Below are 27,270 nucleotides of genomic sequence, written 5' to 3'. Positions count from 1 at the left end.
TAATTGTGATGTAATTGAACAATTTCAGAAAATGAAAATGAGTGATCCAATCTTCAATTTTATAGTTGCCTTGTATGGTTGTTACTTGCTTTCGGAGGATTAGAAAGTACTTCAAAAGAAGCCTGTTAATTAAAATTATTTATTAGATTAGATTAGATTCCTTACAGTGTGGAAACAGGCCCTTCGGCCCAACAAGTCCACACCGACCCGCTGAAGCGCAGCCCACCCAGACCCATTCCCCTACACTTATCCCTTCACCTAACACCTTGGCCAATTCACCTAACCTGCACATTTTTGGACTGTGGGAGGAAACCGGAGCACCCGGAGGAAACCCACGCAGACACGGGGAGAACGTGCAAACTCCACACAGTCAGTCGCCTGAGGCGGGAATTGAACCCAGGTCTCTGGCGCTGTGAGGCGGCAGTGCTAACCACTGTGCCACCGTGCCGCCCACTTGGACTTGGAAATTGTTCAAGCTATCAATTGCAATTCCTTTTGTCCTTTTTTTTTTGACTCTCTGTACTTAAGTGGCCAAATGAACTATTATTGCATTGTTGTACTGTAAACTCGCTGAGAAACCAGATGGAGTTACTAATATTGCTGAGAAAGTGTGCTGGAGTGGTTGGTGGTGGATAGCATCATACTGCAGATGCTAAGCAAATGGATTTGCAACCTGCATATGTCACATGTGTTTTAAATTCATTGGAGCAGTAACTTTGCAGTAACTTGGAGCTTAAATGTTGTTTGGGAAGTACTTTGTAATTAGCTGTCGCTGTTATATCAGTATAAGTCTATTGCCAACCTGCAGATCATTTTAAAAACTTACCAAAGTAACCTCAGCTCAAATGTTTCTGAGTTGCCTCGTCACATTCTTGTCGTTTCAGCAGGTCAGTTTCAAAAATGTATGGATCATGTGTTTGATCTGGTCCTTTTGGTTCTCCACTTAGAGTTCCAGTCGGTTATCATGCTGGAACTTTCAGAGGAGGGACAGAGATGACCTTTTGATGTAAATTGAAACTGAACACTGTATTTATGGATTGGAAGAGATTCCAAAGCTGAGAATCCAAGCCCTTGATAAGAATGGTTATACTTGAGGAAGTGACCAGGATCTCTGATATTTATCTGGTGAAGCTGTAGGACATTTATAATTCTGAATTAGATGCAGCTCTCTGTCTAAATTTAAGAGTGGAAGTATGGAATAAGACGACAATATAGATTGATGATTAAGATTTCTATAGAATGCTGTACTTCTGATTTGGAGACTGTAAGTCGAAGGACATCATTCTTATAGGACAAATTTAGCTGATGGTGCTAATCGTGAGGATTTGCATCATTGTTGCCATGGTAACCTGTGAATCATCGTAATGCACTGAAAGCTGTCCAGAGTTGTTTCTAGGGAGATTATCTGCTGGATAGCAGATGGTGTATTGTTTATGGAGTAGGCATTGGGATGAAGCGGGAGTTTTTACACCTACGCAGTAAATATATGCTCACCAATTACAGTAGGTGTCAAATTTAATTTCATAAATTATTAAAAATTAAACTTGCAAATGTTCATATACTTTGAAAAACCCCTCCTTTGATATGATTTTAAAATAATGCATATTCATCTGAACCATGTTATCTTACCCTAACTTCTGTCAGATATAGAATAGAGATTAATCGTAGTGTAAAAACCATGAATCACTGAGTAGGCTTAAATGCAAATAGATTACATTGTAATAAATAATGCAGTTTCCATTTTCATTAGTTCATCCCTTGAACGCTTAGGATTGCATTCTAATGCAGAACATGATTTAATTATTTTGTATAAAAATAAAGTTTCAGTCGCGACTTAAGAGAATGCAAGTTCTAAATTAACATTCATCAGATGATAACTGAGCCGGCCAGTTTCGCTGCCCCCACCCTGGTCATTTTCACAGGCAGGTAGTAAAATTGAAGCAATTAAAAGACACTTAAGGACTCTCCCCAATAGTAATTGAATTTTCCCGTCAGTAGGCAGGTCCTCTTCTGTGTCTGTAATGTGAGCAGTGAAAGATGGGACTTACTGGTGACAGGTTGGGACCTGCCCGCGATCTTTGTGCCAGGATCTCAATCCTAAAACAAAAATCCTCCCTTTCATGTTCAGAATGGCAGGAAACTGGTGGTCGAAGATTCAGTGACATGTTACGTTCTGCATTAAACTTAATGGAAAAGAGATTTGGGTTGAGTGTATAAGTGATGCTCAATGCACTGCTGCAAACTTTTCACATCCATGTAATTTCCAGTCCTGCTGAATATGGAACTTGCATAATCAAAAATCTCAAACAATCTAAATTTGCCTCGGTGGGTACAAAAAAGTCTTCTGCAGCTCATTTTAATAACTACTCTAATATTCTAGTATCACCTTGCTGAGCTGTAACCTTTTATTTTTATCCCCAAAATGGTGTGTGTGTGGAATAAAATCCTAGTTTGGCAGTTATTGTCAAAAACATATTGTGGGCGGCACGGTGGCACAATGGCTAGCACTGCTGCCTCACAGCGCCAGAGACCTGGGTTCAATTCCCGCCTCAGGCGACTGACTGTGTGGAGTTTGCACGTTCTCCCCGTGTCTGCGTGGGTTTCCTCCGGGTGCTCCGGTTTCCTCCCACAATCCAAAGATGTGCAGGGTCAGGTGAATTGGCCATGCTAAATTCCCCGTAGTGTTAGGTAGGAGGTAAATGTAGGGGTATGGGTGGGTTGCGCTTCGGCGGGTCGGTGTGGACTTGTTGGGCCGAAGGGCCTGTTTCCACACTGTAATCTAATCTAAGGGAGTACTGTACAACTATTACGTGACTGAAGAATATTAAATTTGCGCACAAATTACAACCTATTCTGTTGATGGGCTTTCATATTAATCATGAATAGCTACCATGAGATTTATTTTCTATTCAAAGTAAAATAAAAATGGGATTTGTGCAGAATGCACACAAATGCTGGAGAAGTGAAGGGTCAACTATTCTCACTTGATTCTCAGTTTGTGCACTTAGAAGTTTTTTGTGATGGACCGAAGGACAGGGAGAATGACAGGTGTCTTCTGAGGAGAACGATCAGGATATTGAGCAGGAGGAGCATCACCACTTGCATGATGCGGCGAAACATTGTCAGGCACATGAAGTTGGACAGTACTTAACTGACACCCAGTCCCAATAGATGTGAGCTGGGTGCACTGATGACTCCGTGACTGCAAATGTTTTGCTGCTTGGAAGGCAAGTAGTCTCTGTCGTTTGCAGAGGCATGTGCGACTTCAGTTTGGATGCTTGTTGCTTTGTTTTTGCTATTGATGAGAAGAGGTGATTTTAATGCGATGCACCCACATTGTGCAATTGAAAAATGTTATACTATCTTGGGTGTTGGGGAAAGAGTAGCACTTCCTTCCAGAGGGTTCTAGTTAAGTAACTTGTATGTTGGTTCTTAAAAAAAACAATACATTTACAAATGTGCAGTTGTCTTTGCAATTTGCTCTCAGAAGCATTTGTTTCTCATTCCCCTCCAACAATGTGCACTGTGCAGGGTGACTCTTGGCTGGTCACACTTGACCTGGTTCTCAGCTGGGCTTTAAAAATAGCAGGAGACAGATTGTATCACACCCCCGAGGCTCCCAGCCTCATTCCTGATGAAGGGCTCCGAAATGTTGATTTTCCTGCTCCTCTGATGCTGCCTGACCTGCTGTGCTTTTCCAGCAACACACCCAACTTTAAAAATAGCAGCTGGCACCAGGAATCCTGGGAGGTCTCGGTAGCAACGAATGGATCAGCTATTGCTGAGCAAAGTATAGTGTAAGTGGGACACCTTAGAGATATTATGCAGACATGAGACAAGCTGCAGAGAATAGCATGAGGAAATTTGCTTGGCTCATGGAGAGAAGCCTTCACAAAATACTCCAAAATTTATATACAGCCGATTTCTGGTAAAAGTCATTTCAGGTCTGAGACAAAGTGGAAGAGTGAAGGTTAAATATTCTATTGAGTTCACTGAAAAGGAATTATAACGGGGGTGCTGCTGACAATTTTCATCACTGCTTTGTGTTAGTTTAAGATGAATAACAGAATATCTTTCTTCATTCTGTCAGTAATTTTGACATTTTTTGTTATTCTTTCATGCAATGTGAGCTTTTCTGGCAAGACTAGCATTTGTTGCGCTTGAGGTGGTGGTGGGAAATCTTCTTGAAATACTGTAGTATTGGCAGTTTAAGTGCATCCACAGTGCTTTTGGGAAGGGATTTCGATCATGAGAGTGAAAGGACAGTGACATAATTCCAAGTCAAAATGGTATGTAGCTTGGAGAAGAACCTGCTGCTGGTGGTGTTCCAATGGTTGTCTGCTGTCCTTGTCCTTCTAGACAGTTTGGAGGGCATTGCCAAAAGAGACATGGCATCTTATACGTGGCACATATACTGCCAGTATGTGTCAGTGGTGGACAGAATGAATGTTCAAGATGGTGGATGGGCTGCAGATTCAAGTGTCCAGGATGGTGTTAAGCTGCTTGAGTGTTGTTGGAGATGCAGACTTCCAGGCAAGCAGAGAATATTCAGCCACACTCCTGAGTTGTGTTTTGTGGATGGTGGACAGGTTTGAGGGCTCAGGAGGCAAGTTAAGAATTTCTCACCTCTGACCGGTTCTTGTTGCCACTGTATTTAAGAGTTTGATTAGTGTTGACCACTAAGTTGTCAATGGAAGGGGATTTCACAATAGTAATGCCACTGCGCATTAGAGGAGTTGGTTACATTCCCACTTTTTACAGATGGCTATTACCTGACACTTGTTTTAAAAGACAATAGAAATTTTGATTGCCTGTGGTGTTTGTCCTTCAATACAGAGAGCTGTAGGAGATCAAGTTTGGACTTTTCTGTTCTCCTAATCTACAAATAGACGGGGTCATGAAAGCAATGTTAAGTGAGACTTCACTCTTAAGCTATAGCACACCATTTTCAGGGAAAGAAAAATACTGGTCAGGAGTGTATTTGATTAATTGATGTTCATGAGTATGGTATTCTTTGTCATTTTCTATATGGTGATGTAGACTGAAATTTATAAAGGTTTATCTATTGTAATTTGGGTGTTTGAGTAAGTAACATGTAGATTTTGTCTGTCTGAAGTTAATTATTACTTAAGTATTTCTGTAGCCATAATGATTTGTTTTAAAATAATTTTTTAAGGCCTTGTTTTAGAATTAAAGTTTTTTGGTACAGTACTAATGGACTTTGTTTTGTGACCCAACAAGGTCTTAAGGGTTCTTAGATATTTCTTGAATTTGTTCTTTATTAAGTTTGGGGGGGGGGAGGGGGGGGCAACACCCGTAGATTAGAGGTTTTGTTTCAGACTTGCTGTACTTGTAGGCAGTCCTGTGAAGTCCTTTTGATAAAGATGTTTGGATATTGGTGTTCCTAAGAAGAAAAGGACATGTGAAACTAGATGAAATAGCTGCACAGAGGCCAGTATCCCATCACCAAGTCACCCTTTATTTACATGCACACAGGATGTTGGCTGTAGCCAGCCAGCTCGGTGTCAGTTCCTGAAGTGAGGAGATTCTGAATCCCTTATTTATTGTATTGGTCAGCTAGCACTCTGGGCCCAGGTTAACAACCTCAATCAAGCATCTAATAATCAATAAGATCCAACAGGTTCCAAACTAGATTACCTAAATTAAAGAGTTAGTGTCAAACCTAGACCAGAAGTGATGGAATAAAACTCTGAAAAAGATACTTAAAGCTGATTATGTTTAATATATAATTGCTCCAGGAGGAAGTTATCTCTGGTTACAGTATTTTTGGGCTTAATGGGATTGTACTTTCTTTGAATTTGTGTCACAAGTTTAGTTTATTATATTTTATCATTATTTTGTTTATAAGCTTCTATTTTACTGTTTAAACAAAATCTGAAGAATTGAGTGTTTCTTTTTCAGTGAGAAACAACTTTGTTAAAACCAAAGCATCAAAATATGGTCTAGCAAACCAGGTTTCTATCTGGGATCAGACTTATCCAGTACAACATGAGTTGAGATTATAACATTTTGTTGGGAGATTTGTAACAAAATATGTTATAATTCATTGTAACCCACTGGCAGGAATGCAGACATTGGTATTGGCAAAATACTCAAATTTATACTGGTCTTCCTGTTGCTTTCCGACTTCCCCTGATCTGTCTGTAATTTTAAGAGCTTTAGGGATTATAGGTGAGGCTTAGGTGACTCACATGCCCTTATCTTGATTGAAACCCTATCTTGTCATTCTGCAATTTTTCGACAAGAGGAGTTATGGGATGTGGCAGATTGAGGAGTGGCCCAGCAGATCACCTTGCTTGAGCCACAGGAGAGAAATGGGGGGTTTACTAACTCCTTTCCACATCAGGCATATCCTGATGCTTCTCAGATGCTACTTCCTTGCTTGGCATTGTTATCCTTGCTCCTGGATCTCCCTTCACTCTCCCTGTAACCATACCTTCATGACCCTGAAAGTTCTGACTTAGACAAGTGGGACTACTTGTAGTCTGGCAGGGGCCACCACTTGAGTGGTAACAAGCTACAGTGATCAGTGGAAATGTGTTTTGTTGGCTCATCATGAGGTGTATTGTCTCTTGTTTTATTTAATCTTCACTCTCAAATTCAGCCTTGTTTCTGTGGTGTTTGAGCAGTCTACCTTTTGGGAGAGAGGTGATGTCTGAGGTCATTTTGTAAAGAGTATATTCACTTGTCTTTAACTTGATGTATATGGCAGTTTTGGATTAGAGTACATTCTTGATTCAGTAATATTGTTTGGTTCAAGATGCACAAATCCATTTAATCTCTGGCATCCAGTTGTTTTTGGGAAATGCTAGTTTTGATGTGTCCTTATAAAATATCATGCCTGTGAATGTTGTGCAGAGAAATATTAGTATTTTGAAATTGCATAATCTGATCGATAACATTTTTCACCCCCAGATTTGTGCAATCATTGGAGGAACATTTACAGTTGCTGGGATCATAGACTCTTGCATTTTTACAGCATCTGAAGCCTGGAAGAAGATTCAACTGGGCAAAATACACTAGCAACAATGTATGCAATTACTGAGCCAGTCCAGTATGCAAGTAATTGATTTAAAATGAATTGAGATTTTTATTTATGCTGGACTACCAACCAGATTCATTCAAAGTTACAGCTAGATTTTGGGTAATTCTGTTTCATTCTGTAGTCATTAAGAAGTGAAATCTGTTGCGCAGGAAGTTTGAATATCTAAATTGCAAATATTTTTGAATGACAAAAATAACTTCTGCACGCCTGTCTTTAATAAGATTACATTATTTTCTGACGTAAATTGGTAACATTGTTGAAAAAAAATCTAAAGCTGAAAGTTGTTGAGTAAAATAGAATTTGCCTTTCCTGATCTTAAAGCTTACAGAAAAGTGGACAATGAAGAGACACCTTTTTGTTTTGTTTTACATTTTTATGCAACATGATTAAAGTTAGATTTGTTTAGTTCTTTTAACCAAGTTCAACGTACCACTTAACACATCGATTTGGATATCACTTTTTTTGTTATATGTATCATCTTTCGTCTGTGTCTTCCTTTGGCCCGACATGTCTGTGCTGACCATGATGCTATTTTAAACTAATCCCATCTGCCTGCACATGGTCCGTATCCCTCTATTCCCTGCCAGTTCATGTGCCTGGCTAAATGTCTCTCAAACTGTGCTATCATATGTTTCCACCACCTCCCCTGGCAGTATTTTCCAGAAGGGATCAGAAATTTAATTTGCATTGTTTTATCTTACTGTCTGTATATATAACACACATGCATATTTTGAAGGGTATGTTGGTAGTTTTGTTTTAAAGAACACTTGCACATAAATTTTGAGACTGCTTTTTGAGGACTATAATCAGAGCTTAAAGTTAAAAATTAGGATCTATATTTATATTGGTATGCCATTTTGTTCATAGATATTTACTTGTACTTTAATGTATTCAAACTTCTTTGGATACGAATAACCTCCATGCTGGAATTTTAGATAACTCTAAGCAATTACTTGATGGGTTTAAAAAAGCTGTATTTATCTGAAGTGAATCATCAAACAGAAATTAATGATTTTTTCTCCATTATGGTTAGTGAAAATACAGTGACACTCAAACTTTCAAGGTGCAGCTATAATAATGATATGTAAACCTTCTATTTCAGTTATTGTTAATTCCGTAGATACTTAGCTGATAGAAAACCAGTTATAATGTACTAAAATTGAAACAAATCGCTTGAGAAAACTGTTGAAAATTGTACCTTGCTGGTGGAATAGATGAACAGTGATATTTAAATATTTTTCTCCAATGCATAGTGCCAAATGTCTTGAAAAGCAGTATGATTCCATCATCTAAATTATTTTTAAAGTTTATAATGAAGTTATTTAAAACACAATATTTGGTCCTCCCAGAATTATGAAGAAGCAAATATAATTCAGTAAACATTTGTGCAGTAAAAATTTAAAGCAGGATCATGTAAAAAAAAAATTGTTCAGTATTTTGCGGTTTCCGATTCTCTCCAAAGTACACAGCAATATGTTTTTTCCCCCCACTTACCTTTTGAGCATGTTTGGTTTCCAGCCTTTCTGAAAAAGGGACGGCAGTCATTTTTTGTTGTCAAAAATAGGCTTACTAAAACAATCTGTATTTTTCACTTTTAATTGTAATGTGGTTCTAAAGGATGAGAAAACAATTTCACCTTCCAAAATGTTTCACATAGTTCCTTACTTGAGGCAGGTTTATTTGTTTTAAGTATATTATATTTGTCTATGATATGAAAGTTACTACATGAACTGTCTGGTTGCATTCTGGAAATGATGTAGATCCACATTTTAAAATAAATTCTTTTAATATTGCTGCAATGGTGCCACTTATGTCTATTCTGCATGGCAGCAATTATCATACTAGCTAGCAGTTTCCTGAAACCATGCACTGTCGCAGTAATCCTGTCAAATTATAAAATGATGGATGTGTGTGAAGCAAGTATGGTATGATTTGCAGAATGTCTTTTCTAAAAACAACACATGATGACAATAACCTTGTTAAAACTTCTACCATCATTTTCCATCCATTTGGATTGAAAGGTGCTGTGTTTGTCATTGTTCTTAACTGAGATGAATGCATTTCTGTTTTCTTTTCAGTTGACATGTACAATATTTGTGACAGTGAAGGAGATCGAAAATTAACCAAAAAAAGCACCATCCCAATGTTGGCTGAATTCTGCAGAAATTCCACATTGAACTTGTGATGCTGAAAAAATTGTATATAATCTCCTATCTAATGAAAACTACTTGAAATATTGCATTTCCCCTTTCAATCAATAGTTAAATTGGGGGAAAAAAGTAGAATAAGGCACAAAATTAGGGAACCTCAATCTTCCCAAATGTTTCAGGCATTTCTTTGCATTATGACAGTTAATTTGTTTAAAACCTACGATGTTTGAGTACTGCCTTTATGCAAATTAGTATGCAAACTGGTTGTAATTTGGAAGATGGTGTACTTCTATTTTTTAAAAAGAACTTTGTATATTGATCCTCCTTGTTTTGTTAAATATAAATCATTGCAGTCAGAAGTGAGGTTAGGATATTAATCTCCCAAGACCAGAGAGAATTCTTCTGTTTGCTGGTTAAAATGTCAAATTCCCAAAAACAATTGTGTTAAAATCTAGGATTCAAAGTGCTATGGTAACCTTGGACTTGAGCATTGATGTTCCTGTGCAAATATTAGCAATAGAATCCACTTGCAACTTTTTAGTATGGGACTCCAAAGAGTTGTGTGGATTTAGCTACACTTTATGACTGCAGCTTCAATTGCTGCATTGAGTTCTTCGCAAAGGTGTGAAGAATACACCAGCACAAACTTACAGTATTGACAATCAAGGCTATCACTTTGACAAAACAACCACTGATTCTATAGGATGCAACTTTGGCATTTTATTTTGTGGAACTTGAAGAACATGTAAGAGACTAACTGTTTTTAACCAGTTTTATTATGTTTGATTCTGCTGATATTTGCATTATTTAATTGACTGTTTAAATATGTTGCAATATCCTTAACTCTTGTGGATATAGCAATGTAGGCTGTTCAGAAATTAGTACAGGGGTTAATGTAGGCTTCAAATGAAAGGCATTGTCAGGCAGAAATGTGTCTCGCTGCAGATTTTTGTTTCTGTTTCCAGAAACTTCCAAAATTTATTGCGTTTATAGCAGTGTCCACAAAATCTGGCCGCCCTCCTCTATGAATGAATTCGAGTGTCAAAGGCCATTTTATCAGAATTAGTTTTCCTGGCATTTTTCCAAATCATCTCTATTTGCAGTGTATCATGTATTAGGGCAGGCTTTTGAAACCTGTGGGGTGCGATGCTCACTGCAGTCACTAGCGAAAATTTTGGGTCCAGAGTTCTGACCGACTGCGAACAATAGTTGTGAATGTGGCAGCGCAAGCTTGGTGGGGAGGGAGCCAAAGGCCCATTCCTGTGCTGAATTGTTCTTTAGTCTAACTGGTTAATTCCTCAGGTTTAACTGGTGTATTACAAATCATCATGGGAAAATTGCATGTTTAAACTTAAAAACTTTGTGGATTAAACAACTCCTAACACCATCCCTCCCCTTATTGTAATTTTCGAGCATTGAGGTTGCGCCATAGTTGGAAACAAGTTGGAAAGGACTGGATTAGGGATACTTGTTTTGCATTACATCAAGCCTGAAGGAATGATTTACTTTTCATTCTCTCTAATATCATCAGAATTATAATAACAAGTGCCAAACATACTACTGGTATTTTCATTAGTCTTTTATATACAATACTGTTGATCTGACCAATAATATGCAAAAAGAAACTAAGGGAGAACTGTTCTTTTTAGGAGAGATTTGTCCTTGCAGCATGTGACATGTTCACATTGGGTAGTACATCTCTAATTTTAATTTACTTCCTGGTATTCTTTTGGATTTTCGAAATGTCAAAGATACTTTCCTTAACTTTTTGGCCTTAACTTGGATTATTTTTGGTGTACTTAACATAGCATTTTCATGCATTTTAACTTCTCCCAGAACCTTCAAGATGTACACCAGTCAGAAGGAAACGTTAGCCTCCTCTAGATCAATGGGAATTAGATTAGATTAGATTACAGTGTGGAAATAGGCCCTTCGGCCCAACAAGTCCACACCGCCCCGTCGGAGCACAACCCACCCATACCCCTACATTTACCCCTTACCTAACACTACGGGCAATTTAGCATGGCCAATTCACCTGATCTGCACATCTTTGGACTGTGGGAGGAAACCGGAGCACCCGGAGGAAACCCACGCAGACACTGGGAGAACGTGCAAACTCCACACAGTCAGTCGCCTGAGGCGGGTCTCTGGCGCTGTGAGGCAGCAGTGCTGACCACTGTGCCACCCATGCTCTGTTAAGCAGCTGACAGGATAACACTCTAGACAGCTGGATTCCTCCTGGGATGGTATCATTTATTCTATTTCTGCATTTTATCTGAAGTAATAGTCCCTCGGCAATACCAGAAAATCCGGTTTATCTCGATGCCAATTATTTAATATCAATTAAGCAAGGATTGCTGTAAATTTCTTATTCCTAGTTCACTGCAACTATCAAAGATGCCGTAAGCTTTCAGATAAGCTGCACCTTTGAATTTTTAGTTGTAAATTTCTTCAGCCAGAGAAACCAAAAGGTAAGCCACTTCTACATGGGCAGGTTATGTGTTGCAAGGACAAGCCCTAGCTGAAGGACTAGGCTCTCTCTGCTGTGCTATTCCTATGTGATTGCCTGACTTACCTGTGGTAAGAATGACAAATACAACACACAAAAATTGCGTAATCCAATTTTACAAATGTATAATAATTCAGTATGTAATTGAAATGTGGCAAATAAAACTTGGTCTATTTAATTATGTTGAACGTTGTTCACACTGCTTGGTTATCATAATCATTTTCAGCCAAGAAATGTTATAAAGGCTTTTGCAATCTTTCATTTTCTGGAGTCTCTCTGTATTCTTCATTATTTTTAATGAAGCAGGCAGCCACTTGGCTGTCCTTTATTCACAGCAATCCCACACAACACCAGGCACAGTAAAATGCTTAAGGGACACGCAGATCTGACAAAGCAGCCGAGAGATTCCTTAGGCGACACTATGCCAGAGCTTACTGAAGACTGTGTTGTATTTATTTAGGTGGAGGTGGTAGTGTAGTGGTAATGATACTGGACTGGTAATCCAGAAGTCCAGGCCAGTACTTGAGGGATATGAGTTCAAAACCCAAAAGGGCAGACGTTATACATGGAATTAGGTAATGAAGCCATTGTCAATTGTTGTAAAACCTAATGGTTCACTAATTGCCTTACCAAAGGAAATCTATCATGCTTGCTTGGTCTGTCCTATTGTTATGGAGCAGACCAGAGTTCCTTTAAAGTATGTTAGGGTCTAGGTTACCATCATAACCTTTTCTTATTTTAAAGGCAAATGTGAACTGCCGTGTTCCAGATGCGATGCAACTGGTCAAAGTACTCAACTTTAGGCAAAACACAATTTATTTAAACACTATAGTTAAAATATAAACAAAAGAAAGAGGAATTTAGAATGACTTAACAAATACAGTAAATTTTATTAAATAACTGTTCCAATATAGTAACATCCCACAAATATCATCTTAGCAAAAAGGGCAAATTCAGACACAGATTCTCACAGGCAGTTCTCCAATCCAGAAGGAGAAAACATCGAGAAAATTCAAAGAGATTTCCAGCTAAGACACATTCCCTGAAGTGTCCAACTCTGTAGAGACCCCAACAGTTTCTGATGCAACTGAAAACCCAAAACCCAGAAATCCTAATCTGAGAGAGCTGGGCTCATTCATTCTGGCTGCTTTTTTAAAAACAAAACCCAAGCCCTTCCAAGTTTTCTACTCAAGTGGTCTTGCCAGCTTGGGTACCCGTCATTCAATCTCTCTCTTGAAGGTAACCAGGACAAAATAATCTCTCAAACACACAGCATCATGACACTATATGTGACTCCAGATGCATAGCAATGTGGTTGATTCTTAATAGCCCCCTGAAATGGCCTAGCAGTTATACCAAACTCTGACAAAGTCGAAATGATAGCATCTGTCACTGACCGAGATACCAGAAATGATAACAGCAGACAAATCCTTATCAATTGTGTAAAGTCTACCATAGCAACATCTGAGGGCCTGAGCCAAAAACTGGAAGGGTTCTCCCACAAACTAGTCAGAGATAAAAAAAACTGCAGATGCTAGAACTCAAAGTAGACCGGCTGGAGGCCTCAAATAACATGGGCAAGCCAGGCAGTATCAGAAGGTGGAGAAGTCAACGTTTTGGGTGTAACCCTTCTTCAGGACTGGGTGGTGGTTGTAGCAGGAGCTGCAGATCAAGGGAGTTGCGGGGGCAGGGTGGTGAAGTGGGGATAGGTGAAGATCGGCAGAGGGTACAACTTAGTTGGTCAATGAGAGGGATGAATCCGGTTGGTGGCAAGGAGCAGTGGAAGGGGGGTGGGGTGGGGAGGGAAGTGTACCAGCGAGAGGTTATTTGAAACTGGAGAACTCCACGTTGAGTCCTCTGGGCTGTAGGCTGCCCAAGCGGGAGATGAGGTGTAGTAAAGCAACAGCTGACTTGGTCATACTTGCAGAATTAAGGCTTACTGACCATAACATAAATTACTGGAGAAAGTCAGCAATTCTGGCAGCATTTCTGCAAAAAAGAGAATCCAGTGACCCTTCTTTACAATGTCTGAGATATTCCTATCACCTAATAGCAGAAAAGACCCACACCCAGCAGAGTGGTGCCTACTGTATCCATTGCACCTGATGTGGTCTCCACTACATTGAGGAGACAAGGCGCCAACTTGTGGATCGTTTCAGAGAACATCTCTGGGCCACCTGCACCCACCAACTCCACTGCCCTGTGGCTGAACATTTTCAATCTCCTTCCCACACCATGGACATGCAAGGTCATGGGCCTCCTCCATCGCCAAACCCTTACTACCCGATGCCTGGAGGAAGAATGCCTCATTTTTTGCCTTGGGATCCTGCAACCACATGAGCTCAATGTGGATTTCACTAGTTTCCTCATTTCCCCTCTCCCCACCTTATCTCAATGCCAAGCCTCCAACTTGGCACCATCCCCTTGACCAGTCTTGCCTGTCCATCTTCCTTCCCTCCCACCTATCCGCTCCACCCATTCCTCTGACTTATCACTTCCAATCACACCTTCAACTACATATCACATTCCCAGCTACCTTCCTTCCCACGCGCCACCCCCCCCCCCCCCCTCCCATTTATCTCTCAGCCCCCGTGGCCCACAAGCCTCATTCCTGCTGAAGGGCTTATGCCTGAAACATTGATTCTCCTGCTCCTCGGATGCTGCCTGACCTGCTGTGCTTTTCCAGGAGCACACTCTCGACTCTAATCTCCAGCATCTGTAGCCATCACTATTTCAAGAGGTGGTGCCACAGCTATTTTTAATTACTCCGGCATTTCTCAACATTTAACTGCAAAGCCCTTGAGGTCTCATGGCATTAGTTCAAACATGGACCTCCCTCAGCTGTTCCATGTTGAACACCACAGAGGAAGCAACAAGGATGACACGAGCACAGAATGTACTCTGGGTGGGGGACTTCAATGCCCATCATCAAAAGTGACTCCGAGATCTACTATTGAGCTAGCCGAGTCCTAAAGGATGTAACTGCTAGACTGAGTGTGTGGGAAGAAGTGAGGGAACCAGCAAGAGGTAAAAATCTGTTTGCACCATCCTCACCAATGGACCTGGTACAGATGTGTCTATTTCAATTCAGTAAGATTGACCACTGCACAACATTTGTGGAAATTATGTCACGTCCTCACATTTGAAGATGCCCTCTGTGTTGTGTGGCAATACCTCCATGCTAAATGAGACATATTTTGAACTGATCGAGCAACTCCAATCTGGGCCTCCATTAGGCACTGTGGGTAATCAGCAGCAGCAGGAATTTATTCACTCAGAATCTATAACCTCATGGCCTGGTTTACCTACTACTCTACCATTACCACCAAGCCAGGTGACTAACCCACATTGAATGAAAAGTGCAGCAGAGTTTTCCAGGGACAGCACCATGAGTGCCTCAAATGAGCCTGGTGAAATTACAGCACAGGATTTCAACTGCTTGGTCTACCTTTAGGGGAAGACGGTGGCTTCGTGGTAAAGTCACTAGATTAGTAACTCCGGATGTTAGGCTAATGCTCTGGGATTGTGGGTTTAAATTCCAATATGGCAGCTGGTGGAATGTAAGTTCAATTAATAATTTTAGAACATAAACTAGTCTCTGATATACTGACAATGACAGCTATCATCAATTGTAAAACTTGAACTTGGTTCATTAATGTCTATTAGGGATGGAAATCTGCCATCCTTACATTGTCTGGCCTATATGTGACTTGAGAACCACAGCAGTGGGGTTGCTGCTCAATTGCCCTCTGAAATGGCTTACCAAGCTACACAGTTAAAGGGCAATTAAAGTCAGATAACAAGTGCTATCATTTGCCAGAGAATTTTAAAAAATAAATAAATGTAAATTAAAGCAAGTTGGATCTTAAACCAATCCCATAACCAATGAGTCATATCTGAGCTCTGGAGTTCTGCCAAATCCATTTATGAAGAGCTGGAGTCTGCACAAATATTTCCATCCTCAATGTTAATGGAGGAGAAAGTGAGGTCTGCAGATGCTGGAGATCAGAGCCGGAAATGTGTTGCTGGAAAAGTGCAGCAGGTCAGGCAGCATCCAGGGAACAGGAGAATCGACGTTTCGGGCATAAGCCCTGAAGAAGGGCTTATGCCCGAAACGTCGATTCTCCTGTTCCCTCAATGTTAATGGAGCCTAGCACATCAGTGCAGACGATGAGGCTGAATCATTTGCAACATTCTTCAGCCAGAAGAGGATCATCCACATCCTCCTGAGGTCCACTGCATCACAGGTGCAAGCCTTCAATTAACTTGATTGATGCTAATATGATAACAAAATCAGACTGAAGATGCTGGATACTGCAATGACTATAGGCCCAATCAAAATTCCTGCAATAGTGCAGAGAAGCTATGCTCTTGCATTTGCTGGTCTCCTAGCCAAACTATTCCAGTGCATTTCCAACACTGATATGTCATGACGATATGGAATAATGCCTAGTATGTCCTGTGCACAAGAAGTAGGATAAATCCATAATGGCCAATTATCAGCCTATTAGTCTACACTTGATCATGTGCTAAGTATTGGAAAGGATCATCAGCAGTGTTCAGGCAGCACTTAGATTAGATTAGATTATATTACTTACAGTGTGGAAACAGGCCCTTCGGCCCAACAAGTCCACACTGCCCCGCCGAAGCGCAACCCACCCATACCACTACATTTTACCCCTTACCTAACACTACGGGAAATTTAGCATAGCCAATTCACCTAACCTGCATATCTTTGGATTGTGGGAGGAAACCCACGCAGACACGGGGAGAACGTGCAAACTCCACACAGTCAGTCGCCTAAGGTGGGAATTGAACCCGGGTCTCTGGCGCTGTGAGGCAGCAGTGCTAATCACTGTGCCACCATGCCGCCCTGCAATTACCTTTTTCCTAACAATTAGTTTGGGCAATGCCACAGCTCCTCAACACCTGGGAGCAAGTGAGGACTGCAGATGCTGGAGATCAGAGTCAAGAGTGTGGTGCTAGAAAAGCACAGCAGGTCAGGCAGCATCCAAGAGCAAAAGAATTGACATTTTGGGCAAGAGCCCTTCATCAGCCCCTCAACACTTGGTCCAAGCAAGGCAAAAGAGTTGATCTCCAGAGGTGAGATGGGAGTGACTGCCCTTCACATCAAAACAACCCTCGATCAAATGTGACATCAAGGATCTCTTGCAAAGCTAGATGGAAATGGAAATCAAAGGGAAAACTTGTTTGGAGTCAGACCTAGCACCAAAGAAGATGGTTGTGGTTGTTGGAGGTCAATGATCTTAGCCTCAGGAAATTCTTAGGGTAGGGTCTTTGGCCCAACCATCCTCAATTGCTTCATCAATAATATTTCCCTCCACCATATTGTCACAAGCAGGGATGTTTACTGATAATTTTACAACATCTGCACCATTTGCAACTCCTCAGATTCTGAGGAAGCTCATGTCCAAATGCAGCAAAACCTGGAAAGCATACAGATTTAAGCTGAAAAGTGGCAAATAGCACTAGTGCCACGGAAGAGACAAGAATGACCATTTCTATCAAGAGAAAATCCCAACATTGCCCCTTGACAATCAATGATATTACTGTCCCTGAATCCTGTACTATCTGCACTGTTCAGAATTGAAAAACACAAGCCACAAGTGGCTACAAGAGTAGGGCAGAGGCTAGGAATTCTGTGATGAATACTCAACACCTTACTCTCTAAAGCCTATCCACAATATACAAGGCACAGTTCTGGAGTGTGATAGAATACTCTCCACTTGCCTTAATGGGCAACACTCAAGGAGGTTGACACCGCCCAGGACAAGATGTCCCGCTTCATTAGCATCAGCTTTACCAGCTTCCACATTTATTCGCCTTTCCAACAATGTCTACAAGATATGCTGCAGTGACATGTCAACAGCATCTTCCGAACTTGCAACTCCTACCATTTTGAAGGCAACAGACTCATAGATTTGCCACTGTCTGCAAGTTCCCCCGAGAGCCACGCACCATTATGTCTTCAATGTCACTGAGTCAAAATCCTGGAACTCCCTTTGTAACAGCATTGTAAGTGTTTGTTTACTCCAAGGACTGCAGCAATTCAAGAAGATAGTCATGACTACCTTCACCAAGACAGTTAGGTGTGGGTAATATATGCTCACCTACTCAGCAATGCCCACATTCCATAACCAACTAAAAAAGAATTGTGAAGGAAGAGAGGAAAGAAGGGATATGAAAGGAATATTTTCAATGAAGTCAAATGTACAAAATCTTTCCACTTCTGTGGTTTGCTTCTCTTCGTAGAAGTTTTTAAATCATATCAGTATTCCTTGAGAGCCTATTAAAATAGATTTTTAAAGCAGTGCTAACATTTCCACGAGATTGTATAATGAAGCTTACTCTATTCATTGGAAGAAGGAGTCTGCTTCATCTTGAATTGCTCCACAAGGATGAATTTACTTGGTTTGTCAAAAGCTGATTAGGAACAAAAAATTACCGGAAAATAGGTTTCCTCGTTTCATGACTTCAGCATTAAAGCCAATGCTTTTAAAGTATTTGATACAGTGCATGCTTTAAATACATTTGCAATGTTATTTAAACATTGTTGCAGCTCAGTAAACATTTCTAATTCACCAGGATCAGAAAAGCAACATCTGTTGTAGGTTTTGTCAATTTTTTCTGGTGAGTACTTACTTCATCCAAAACCCTATAGCCTAGACTTGGTGATTAATAATATATTTATAAGGTAGCCTGGAATGTAATTGCCGCAGTATAACTTGAGAAATTGATATTTTAATCTGTATTTTCCTCCATCTCCACCGACTGTCTCCCTTCCTTCACCCACCCCCCCACCCCCAACCCCCACACTCAATCGTTGTTTTATTAATCTTCATTAAATCTCAGTAAATACAAGATAATAATGTCAGGTTTCTTTCATTTGGTCTCCTATATTTTTACCTGTACACTAAGTTAGTGATAATATGTTTAATTTAGTTAATATTGCAGCATTGGAACAATTATCTGTGCATTAAGTTTTGAAGTTTAGTCAGTTCAGTCCTTGTTGACGAAGAAAACTGACAGAGGTAATTAATGAACTAGAAAAGCCATCAAACCTTACAATGCTTTTCTGCTTCTAAATCACTTGAGATCTCCCAGTCTGTCTCACTAAGTGGTTGATTCATTGTGGTTGCTTCTCTGTTGTATTCTTCTGATTATTGCGCTGAAGTATACTTAAGCTAACAAGAGTGCTTAATAATCTCAAGTAGAAAATGACTTTAGTGTCTAAGCTTAAGTGTTGTGCTTCCAATCTCAATTACCCAGGGTCAGATCCTTTAACGGATATAGTTATGTCCCATTACCATTTTTGGCTGAAATGCTAGTAAATATTTCCAAGTGCTTTGCTAGATGAAGCCAATAGTCATCCAGGAAAAGTAGCTGCAACTTTGTATTTCAGAGTAACTTTTGGGCCATATATTTTACAATAAATGAAGTTACAAGTAGTGAGAGGAAAGTGTAACTAATATATGATTTGTAATGGCATTAATTTAAAAGCAAATAATCTGATAGGATAGACCTGGGACTATTTCATTTCTCTGTTTGACACAAAATTATAAAATATCGATTTCCAGAATAAATACAGGTAGTGGAAAAGGAGCTTCCTTGTTGAGAATAAGACTTTTGAACCCTCCTTTTGTGACCACAGATTGTTGGATGAAACCTTGTCTTCATTTCATTTCCTTGCAAATGACTGTTGTGGAGAGAGCTCAGTTTGAGCAGCTCCTAGTAGCTTTGAAAGGGCAATTAAAATCAGACTTCACATTTCCTTTAAGCACCTGAAAAATTTAGAAATACATATAGATAAGTTACTAATTTAAGCTATCCAAAAGGTATCTTAGAATATGAAGGAGTTAATATAACTGTGAGGCAAATCCATTTAGTGACCATAATTTATTCTGGAGTTGAACATTATGTTCTTGGCACAATTGGAATATAAATAATTTTATGAATAAATGTACTTGTTTGCCAAACTCACTTTAATTGACTTGCCAGGTATGAATACAAAACTGTGATTGTAGATTAATTCAATACAATGCCACACAATGTCTGAAGTGCAGAACATCACACACAATACCTGATATACTGAAAGCCACACAATAGCTTATGTACATAATGTCGAACAATATTGGATGTACACAATGTCATAGAATATCTAATGTGCACAAAGTCAACTCAAATGATTACTTTTTAAAATTTATTCACTCACAGGTTATGGGCATTAATGGCTAGGCCAGCATTTAGTGACTATCTTGAATTGCCCTTGAGAAGGTGGTGATGAGCCAGCTTCTTAAACCACTGCAGTCCTTGGAGTGTAGCACCTTCAACAGTAAAGTTAGGAAGGGAGTTCCATAATTTTCAACCAGCAATGGTGACAAACCAACAATACAGTTCCAAGTCCGGAAGGTATGTAACTTGAAGGGGTGTGCAGGTGATGGTCTACCCATGTATCTGCCTTCTTGGTTGGAGGTTAGATAGGTGCTATCAATAGAGCCTTGGTGAATTGCTGCAGTGCAATAGTGAAGAAGGCATTTGGTATGCTTTCCTTTATTGGTCAGAGTATTGAGTACAGGAGTTGGGAGGTCATGTTGCGGCTGTACAGGACATTAGTTAGGCTACTTCTGGAATATTGCATGCAATTCTAGTCTCCTTCTGTCGGAAGGATGTTGTGAAACTTGAAAGGGTTCAGAAAAGATTTATAAGGATGTTGAGGATTTGAGCTACAGGGAGAGGTTGAATAGGCTGTGGCTGTTCTCCCTGGAGCATCGGAGACCGAGGGGTGACCTTATAAAGGTTTATAAAATCATGAGGGGTATGGATAGGGTAAAGAGACAAGGTATTTTCCCTGGGGTGGAGGAGTCCAGAACTAGAGGATATAGGTTTAGGGTGAGAGGGGAAAGATATAAAAGAGACCTAAGGGGCAACTTTTTCATGCAGAGGGTGGTGTGTGTGGAATAGGCTGCCAGAAGAAGTGATGGAGGCTAGTACAATTGCAACATTTAAAAGGCATCTGGATGGATATATGAATAGGAAGGGTTTGGAGGGATATGGGCCGAGTGCTGGTAGGTGGGACTAAATTGGTTGGCATGGATAAGTTGGACCGAAGGGTCTGTTTCCATGCTGTACATCTCTATGACTGTATGACTCTCTTGATTAAGATTATGTGAATTTGAGGTCACAAATAGACCAGCCAGCACTTATTGAGTCAAATGCTGACTGTAGGAGCCAATGGCCTATTACTGCTCCTAACATGTGTATTCATGAAAATTGTTTGAAAATTGGTTTAAGTTGAGTAAAAGTTTTCCACCTGGTTCACCATTTCCTTAAACCTTTAGTCATTCTGTAGTATTCCTGACTGTCTAAATATAACTTCTGTCTTTCTCTTCTTGTTACTTGAACAACATGGCCTAAAAATTTACTTGTTGACTTTGACGATTCACATTTGTTATTTTGTGTCAATTCCCTATAACACTCCCAAGAGACCTTTAATCTGCCATAATATTGGGCTTTAGTTAATCCAAGGATGAGAAAGTGTTCTGTGTGACATGTGACACCTTACCTACTTCCTAATATGTTGGACATCATCTGCTGGAAGTTGTTGGGTATGCCAAAGAGTAGGCTTGACAGTTTGGAATCATAGAATCCCTACATTGTGGAATAGGCAATTCAGACCATCGAGTCCACAGCAACCCTCTGAAGAGCATCCTGCTGAGACCCACACCCCCATCCTATTGGTGTAACCGTACATTTCCCATGGCCAATCCACCTGACCAGCACATCTTTGGAAACCGGAGCACCCGGTGCAAACCCAAGCAGACATGGGGAGAATGTGCAAACTCCAGAGTTGCTGAAGGGTGAAAACTAACCTGGGTCCCCAGTGCAGTGAGGCAGCTATGCTAACTACTGAACCTTCATGCCGCCCCATGGCTGTTAACACAATAATGTACATGGAGTACGAGGAATGTGGGTAGAGGTTTGGAGTGCTCATATAGGGGAAATTGTCAGAAGCTATTATTCATACTTAGCTTGTTGAAGATTGTGCTGTTTACAAGTTTGGCTAAACTCTGCCTATAGATGCCATTAGATGTATCTTTTGTTGTTCTACCTTGTTCTAATGGCTCCATATAATCTGAACACTAGCACAATTGCAGAGAATCAGGTGGCTGGTGGTGTGCCTCTTGAAATAAGTCCTTTTCAGAGCTTGAGCTCAGTCACCTCTTTTACCTTGATTCTAAGTGGACATGCCACCTTTTTGTGTGAGAACAAACATATAGATTTGGCATCTGCTTTCAGTGTGATGTGATATGGAATGTTTGTTTTTTTCAGATCTTCAAAGAGTTTTGGCAATTGTTGTTTCAACTCATTCACTTGTTTCTGACTGTTAAATGTGTTTGCTTTAAGGATGAGGTGAAGTACCATGTAGATTCTTCTGCTGAATAGTGAGCCTAGTTTATTGTAGATAATGTGGTATTTCAAAAGTTTCTTTGCCTTTGTGTTTTATTGTTGCTTGAAGCTGATCTTTGACATTAAGCTAGTTCCTCCTTGGACAGATGAAGGTGGCAGGATTAGTTCCTCAGCCATTTATTGCTGTCTGACAGAACAGTGACTCCAGCCTCTATACAATTGGAAGTGTCCATTGTCAGAAATCCATCTCCAACACTGACTCTCCTTGTCTGTAAGTTTCCTGAGGGGATGAAATGGCTGTATGGGGTTTGCCTTTCAAAAATGTTACTTTGTATTTTCTTAACATGGGCCAAATGAAGACATACTGCTGTGGCTGCCGCCATGGCTTTATGTGTTGTGGGCCATGTGCGCTTCCCACCTTTGGGAAACTATGTGCCATCTCGGAAAACTTCCAAACTGGGTGTTGGTGCTTTTTCTGCTGTTCCTACCACAGGGCATTGTTGGTTCTGCATCACCCTTGGTGATTCTGGTTCATGTTCAGCTTGTCTGCATTGTTGTATCATCAATAATTCTTTTTATAGGTGAGTTAGTGCAGAAGACATTGCTCACCTGAGACAAAGAATTGGTCTTCCCTTGTGCTGGCGGACAAACCTATCTGGTGATCTGGTTGCTCTAAAAGACCTTCACTGCTGCACCGTACTGCATTTGGACTACTCTCCAGACTTTCCCCCTCTCCTGTGGGTTAGGTTGCTGACCTTGTTCTTTTCCCTTACACTGAACTGTCGCTGGACTTCAATTCAGAAGCTTTGTGCTATTTCCTGTTTGATCTATGAACCTGTCACCATTGCCACCATCTAGTAAGATCAGCTCTACATTCGGGAATGTTAAAAGGTTTTATTGAACATAACTATATACAAGGATTGGTAGGACAGGACAATTTCTGAAACTATAATCACATTGGCTCTGTGTGACGATGCTGCTCCTTTAACAAGGCTATGTTGTCTTTGTTTTTTTCCAGAGAGGTCATAAAAGACAAAGACCCCAAAAAGCCTATGTTTCATGGGTTTTAGGGCCAGTTTGATTATAATTAACAGATACTGCCTCATACAAAAAGCTTTTAAGTTAAAAAAAAACTTGTACAATGAGAGGGGAGTGGCCAGTTCTCAGCTCAGCTTTTCTCTGGTTTGGTTTGGTTTGGTTTGGTTTGGTTTTGACTGTCTGGCTATTTACTGAAAACAGTCTGGAGATTTTGAAGTTGCTGGACTCAAAGAAGCAGGTTCATGCCTCTTTTCTCTTTCCTTCTTTCTTTCTTTCTTTCTTTTTCTCTTTCTCTCTTTCTCTCTCTCTTTCTTTCTCTCTCTCTCTCTTTCTTTCTCTCTCTCTCTCTTTCTTTCTTTCTCTCTCTCGCTTTCTTTCTCTCTCTCTTGCTTTCTTTCTCTCTCTCTTGCTTTCTTTCTCTCTCTCTTGCTTTCTTTCTCTCTCTGGTACAAGGAGATCTCTCTCCTAATACAATTAATATATACTTTGGAAGATAGAAAATAGGAGGAGGAGTTAGCCATTAAGCCCCTTTGAACTTTACTTGCTATTCAAATACATTATAGTTCATCTTCTACCTCAATCTTCTACCTCAATACCATTTTTCAGCACCATCTTTATATTGATGCTTTTGGTGCAAGCCTCCTGGCAGTAGCATTCTCAATAATGTGTTCCCACTGCAAGGGATATGGATGACTGGAAGATCTTTTATTCCCTGGGACGAAGAGATTTTCTTTTTCCCCTTCCACTGTCAGCCCAGGGTTTACAAAGCAATTTCATGAAACTGGGTGCCCTCTCATTACTTCCTGCTACCATTTCACCAACAGATATTTCCTGGAGCAGAACTTTGAAACTCCAACTGGGGCCAGAAGCAGAGGTAGGTGAGAACTGAAAATAGTTCTGATGGTGGATGGGACATTTGTTTGGCTCCAATACCTTCATGAACATACAGGTGGCAGTGGGATACAGGGGCAAACATACAGGCACCTGGATACAGTCCACCAGAATAAGTCCAGGCCATTAGTGCTCTGGGCAGGCTTAGAGGTCAGCTATTCTTCAAAATGAAGGAAAGTAAAGAGTCTCGCCTCTACACCGTTTCTCTGTTCACCCCTTAATGGGCATTTTCAGAACAACAGTAATGAAAGCGTGGGATTAAATTACCTCTTGGCCATCATTCACAATATAGCAAAAATAAAAATATGCAAGCAAATGCTTTATTAGTAACTTTCAATCAATGTGTACCTTATTCTTTGTGCCAGTTTCTTGCATTAAAAAATAATGCAAGGCACATCAGACTTTAAAACACCAAAGATTGACATTCCATTTATTGGCAAAATGAGATACAGTATAATGTAGCTTTCTCATCTCTGTACAATCTCTGGAGAACAAGGTGGATGAACTTAGATCACAGCTCAGCTTCCAGTGTGAACTGCAGGACTGCTGCGCACCCTGCTTCACAGATACCTGACTCAACCCATCCATTCCCAACTGCGCGTTTCAGGCTGATGGTTTTTCTATCCATCGTATGGACTGTACAGACGGGTAAGACAAAGGGTGGAGGGGTTTGCTTTTTAACCAACAACCTGTGGTGCATGGACGTTGCAGCCCTGGGCAGCCATTGCTCCACAAACCTTGAATTCCTCACCATCAAATGCCCCCTTTCTATCTACCACGGGAATTTACCACTGCTATACTAACTGCTGTGTACATACCGCCACAAGCCAAAGGTTGAGGAAGCTCTGGATGTGCTGTACTAACACACTGGAGACAGAACACCCCATGGTCCTGTTTATTGTAATTGGCTACTTCAATCAAGTCAATCTAAGGACAGTGTTGCCCAAGTACGACCAGAACATTACCTGCCCCACTAGGGGCTTGAACACTTTAGACCACTGCTACACCCCTGTAAAAGATGCCCACAGCTCCATTCCCTGTCCTCATTTCGGGAACTCTGACCACAATGCCATATTTCTTCTCCTGGCTGACAGACAAAAGCTCAAGCAGGAGACCCCCTCGTAGATACAGGTCCAGTGCTGGTCGGAGAGGGCAGAGGATCAACTCCGGTGCTGTCTGGAGTCGACTGATTGGGCCATGTTCAAACAGTCCGCAGGTACCTTGGACGAGTACGCCACCATCGTCACAGACTTTATCAGCGAGTGTGTGGAGGACTGCATACTGAGGAAGTCAATCTTGGTGTTCCCTAACAGGAAACCCTGGATGAATCAGGACATATAGAGCCTGCTAAAAACTAGGCAGAAGGCCTTCAGATCAGGAGACCTACTCAAATATAAGGAATCCAAGTATGACCTTCGCAGAGCCATTAAGACAACCAAGGACCAATACCGGTCCAAACTAGAGACCCAGACAGACACCCGGCAACTATGGCAAGGACTGAACGACATCACAGGTTATAAAGAGACAGTGTGAGATCGCAGACAATGACATATCCTCCCAGATTGTCTCAATGCCTTCTATGCTCGCTTTGAGCAGAATTTCGGCAGAGAAGTAACACCTATTCTGACAAGTCCTGACGAGTCTATCTCAACAGTCACTGCATCAGAGGTCAGATCAGTTTCCTTCATGTGAATCCAAGGAAAGCGATGGGACCAGACGGAGTACGAGAGCATGTGCAGATGAATTGGCAGAGGTCTTCTCAGACATCTTCAACCTCTCCCTACAGCAGGCCCCTGTCCCTGCCTGTTTCAAGAGAGCCAACATCATCCCTGTGCCTAAGAAGGCTCATGCAGCATGTCTCAATGTCTACCGCCCAGTGGCCCTAACTTCAGTGGTCATGAAGTGCTTTGAAAGGCTGGTCATGGCATTAATCAACTCCAGCCTCCCCACTACTCTTGACCCACTCCAATTTGCCTATCGGACCAACCGATCCACCTGAGAAGCCATATCACTTGCTTTTCACTGCTCCTTAAAACACCTTAACACCAAGAACAGTTATGTAAGAATCCTACTCATTGACTACAGTTCAACCTTCAACACTATTATCCCCTTGAAACTGATTACTAGGCTTAGTGATCTCGGACTAAGTCCACTCTCTGCAACTGGGTCCTCCGTTTCCTGACCCACAGACCACAATCAGTGAAGATTGGGGGCAATATTTCATTCCTCACTAACACTCAATACTGAAGCCCCCAATGGTGCTTACTCAGCCCCTACTGTACTCACTGTATACCCATGACTGTGTCGCCAAATACAAGAATAATGCCATTTACAAGTTCGCTGATGACACAACCATAGTTGTCTGAATCTCAGATGGCGATGAACCAGACTACAGCCGGGAGATGGAAGACTTGAAAAAATGGTGCACTGAGAACAACTTAGCTCTCCATGCCGGCAAAAGCAAGGAACTCATTATTGACTTTTGGTCGGATGTTACTCATGCCCCCGAGACATTAACAGCACAGAAGTGGAACGAGTGGAGAGTGTCAAGCTCCTGGGAGTGGTCATCCCCAACAAGCTTTCTTGGACTCCCCATGTGGACGCACTGGTTACAAAGCCCCAATAATGTCTCTTCTTCCTCAGAAAGCTGAGAAAATTTGGCATAATGGCAAATACCCTTTCCAACTTTTATAGTTGTGCCATCGAGAGTATTCTGTCTAGATGTATCACTACCTGGTATGCAACTGTACCATTCAAGATCAGAGGCGGTTACAGAGAGTGGTGAACTTAGCCCGAACAATCACAAAGGCCAACCTCCAACTATAGAATCCATCCACCAGGCTTGCTGTCAAGGAAAGGCCGCCCGCATTATCAAAGATCCATTCCACCCTGGCAATGTTTTTCTACCAGAAGGTACAGAAGCCTGAACACAGGCACCAGCCGGTTTCGAATCAGTTTCTACCCTACTGTTGTTAGAATACTGAATGGACTCTCAACCTCTTAACATTCGGCTGTACCTGTGTTTTTGTTTTTGCCGCTGTTTACGTATTATTTACTACCTATGCTACTTAACTCTGTGATCTGCCTGTATTGCTCGCAAGACAAAGCTTTTCACCGTGCCTTAGTACATGTGACAATAAATTCAATTCAATTCAATTCATCTTCATTCTTTATGACAATGAATAGAC

General features: G+C 40.9%; 1 protein-coding gene across 13 annotated transcripts in view; it reads left to right on the top strand.

Annotated features, from left to right (window-relative positions):
- Window positions 1-27,270, top strand: part of ergic1 (endoplasmic reticulum-golgi intermediate compartment 1) — a 137,745-nt gene that overhangs the window by 98,202 nt on the left and 12,273 nt on the right. For 7 of the 13 annotated variants that reach the window (XM_087995433.1, XM_087995430.1, XM_087995431.1 and 4 more), the window contains exon 10: window positions 6,937-8,861. In XM_087995433.1, coding sequence (XP_087851559.1) covers window positions 6,937-7,044 — 108 coding nt within the window. In that variant the 3' untranslated portion in view covers window positions 7,045-8,861. Of the gene's footprint in view, window positions 1-6,936; window positions 8,862-9,144; window positions 11,904-27,270 lie in introns of those variants that run through there. The other 6 variants (XR_015759792.1, XM_087995429.1, XM_087995428.1 and 3 more) reach the window with 6 other exon arrangements.

Source organism: Chiloscyllium plagiosum, unplaced genomic scaffold (assembly GCF_037043375.1).
Source record: "Chiloscyllium plagiosum isolate Xiang-an unplaced genomic scaffold, Cpla_swu_hap1 HiC_scaffold_16, whole genome shotgun sequence".
NCBI classification, from domain to species: Eukaryota; Metazoa; Chordata; class Chondrichthyes; order Orectolobiformes; family Hemiscylliidae; genus Chiloscyllium; species Chiloscyllium plagiosum.
Note: the sequence above shows the minus strand (reverse complement) of the source record. Positions and strands in the feature narration are given on the sequence as shown.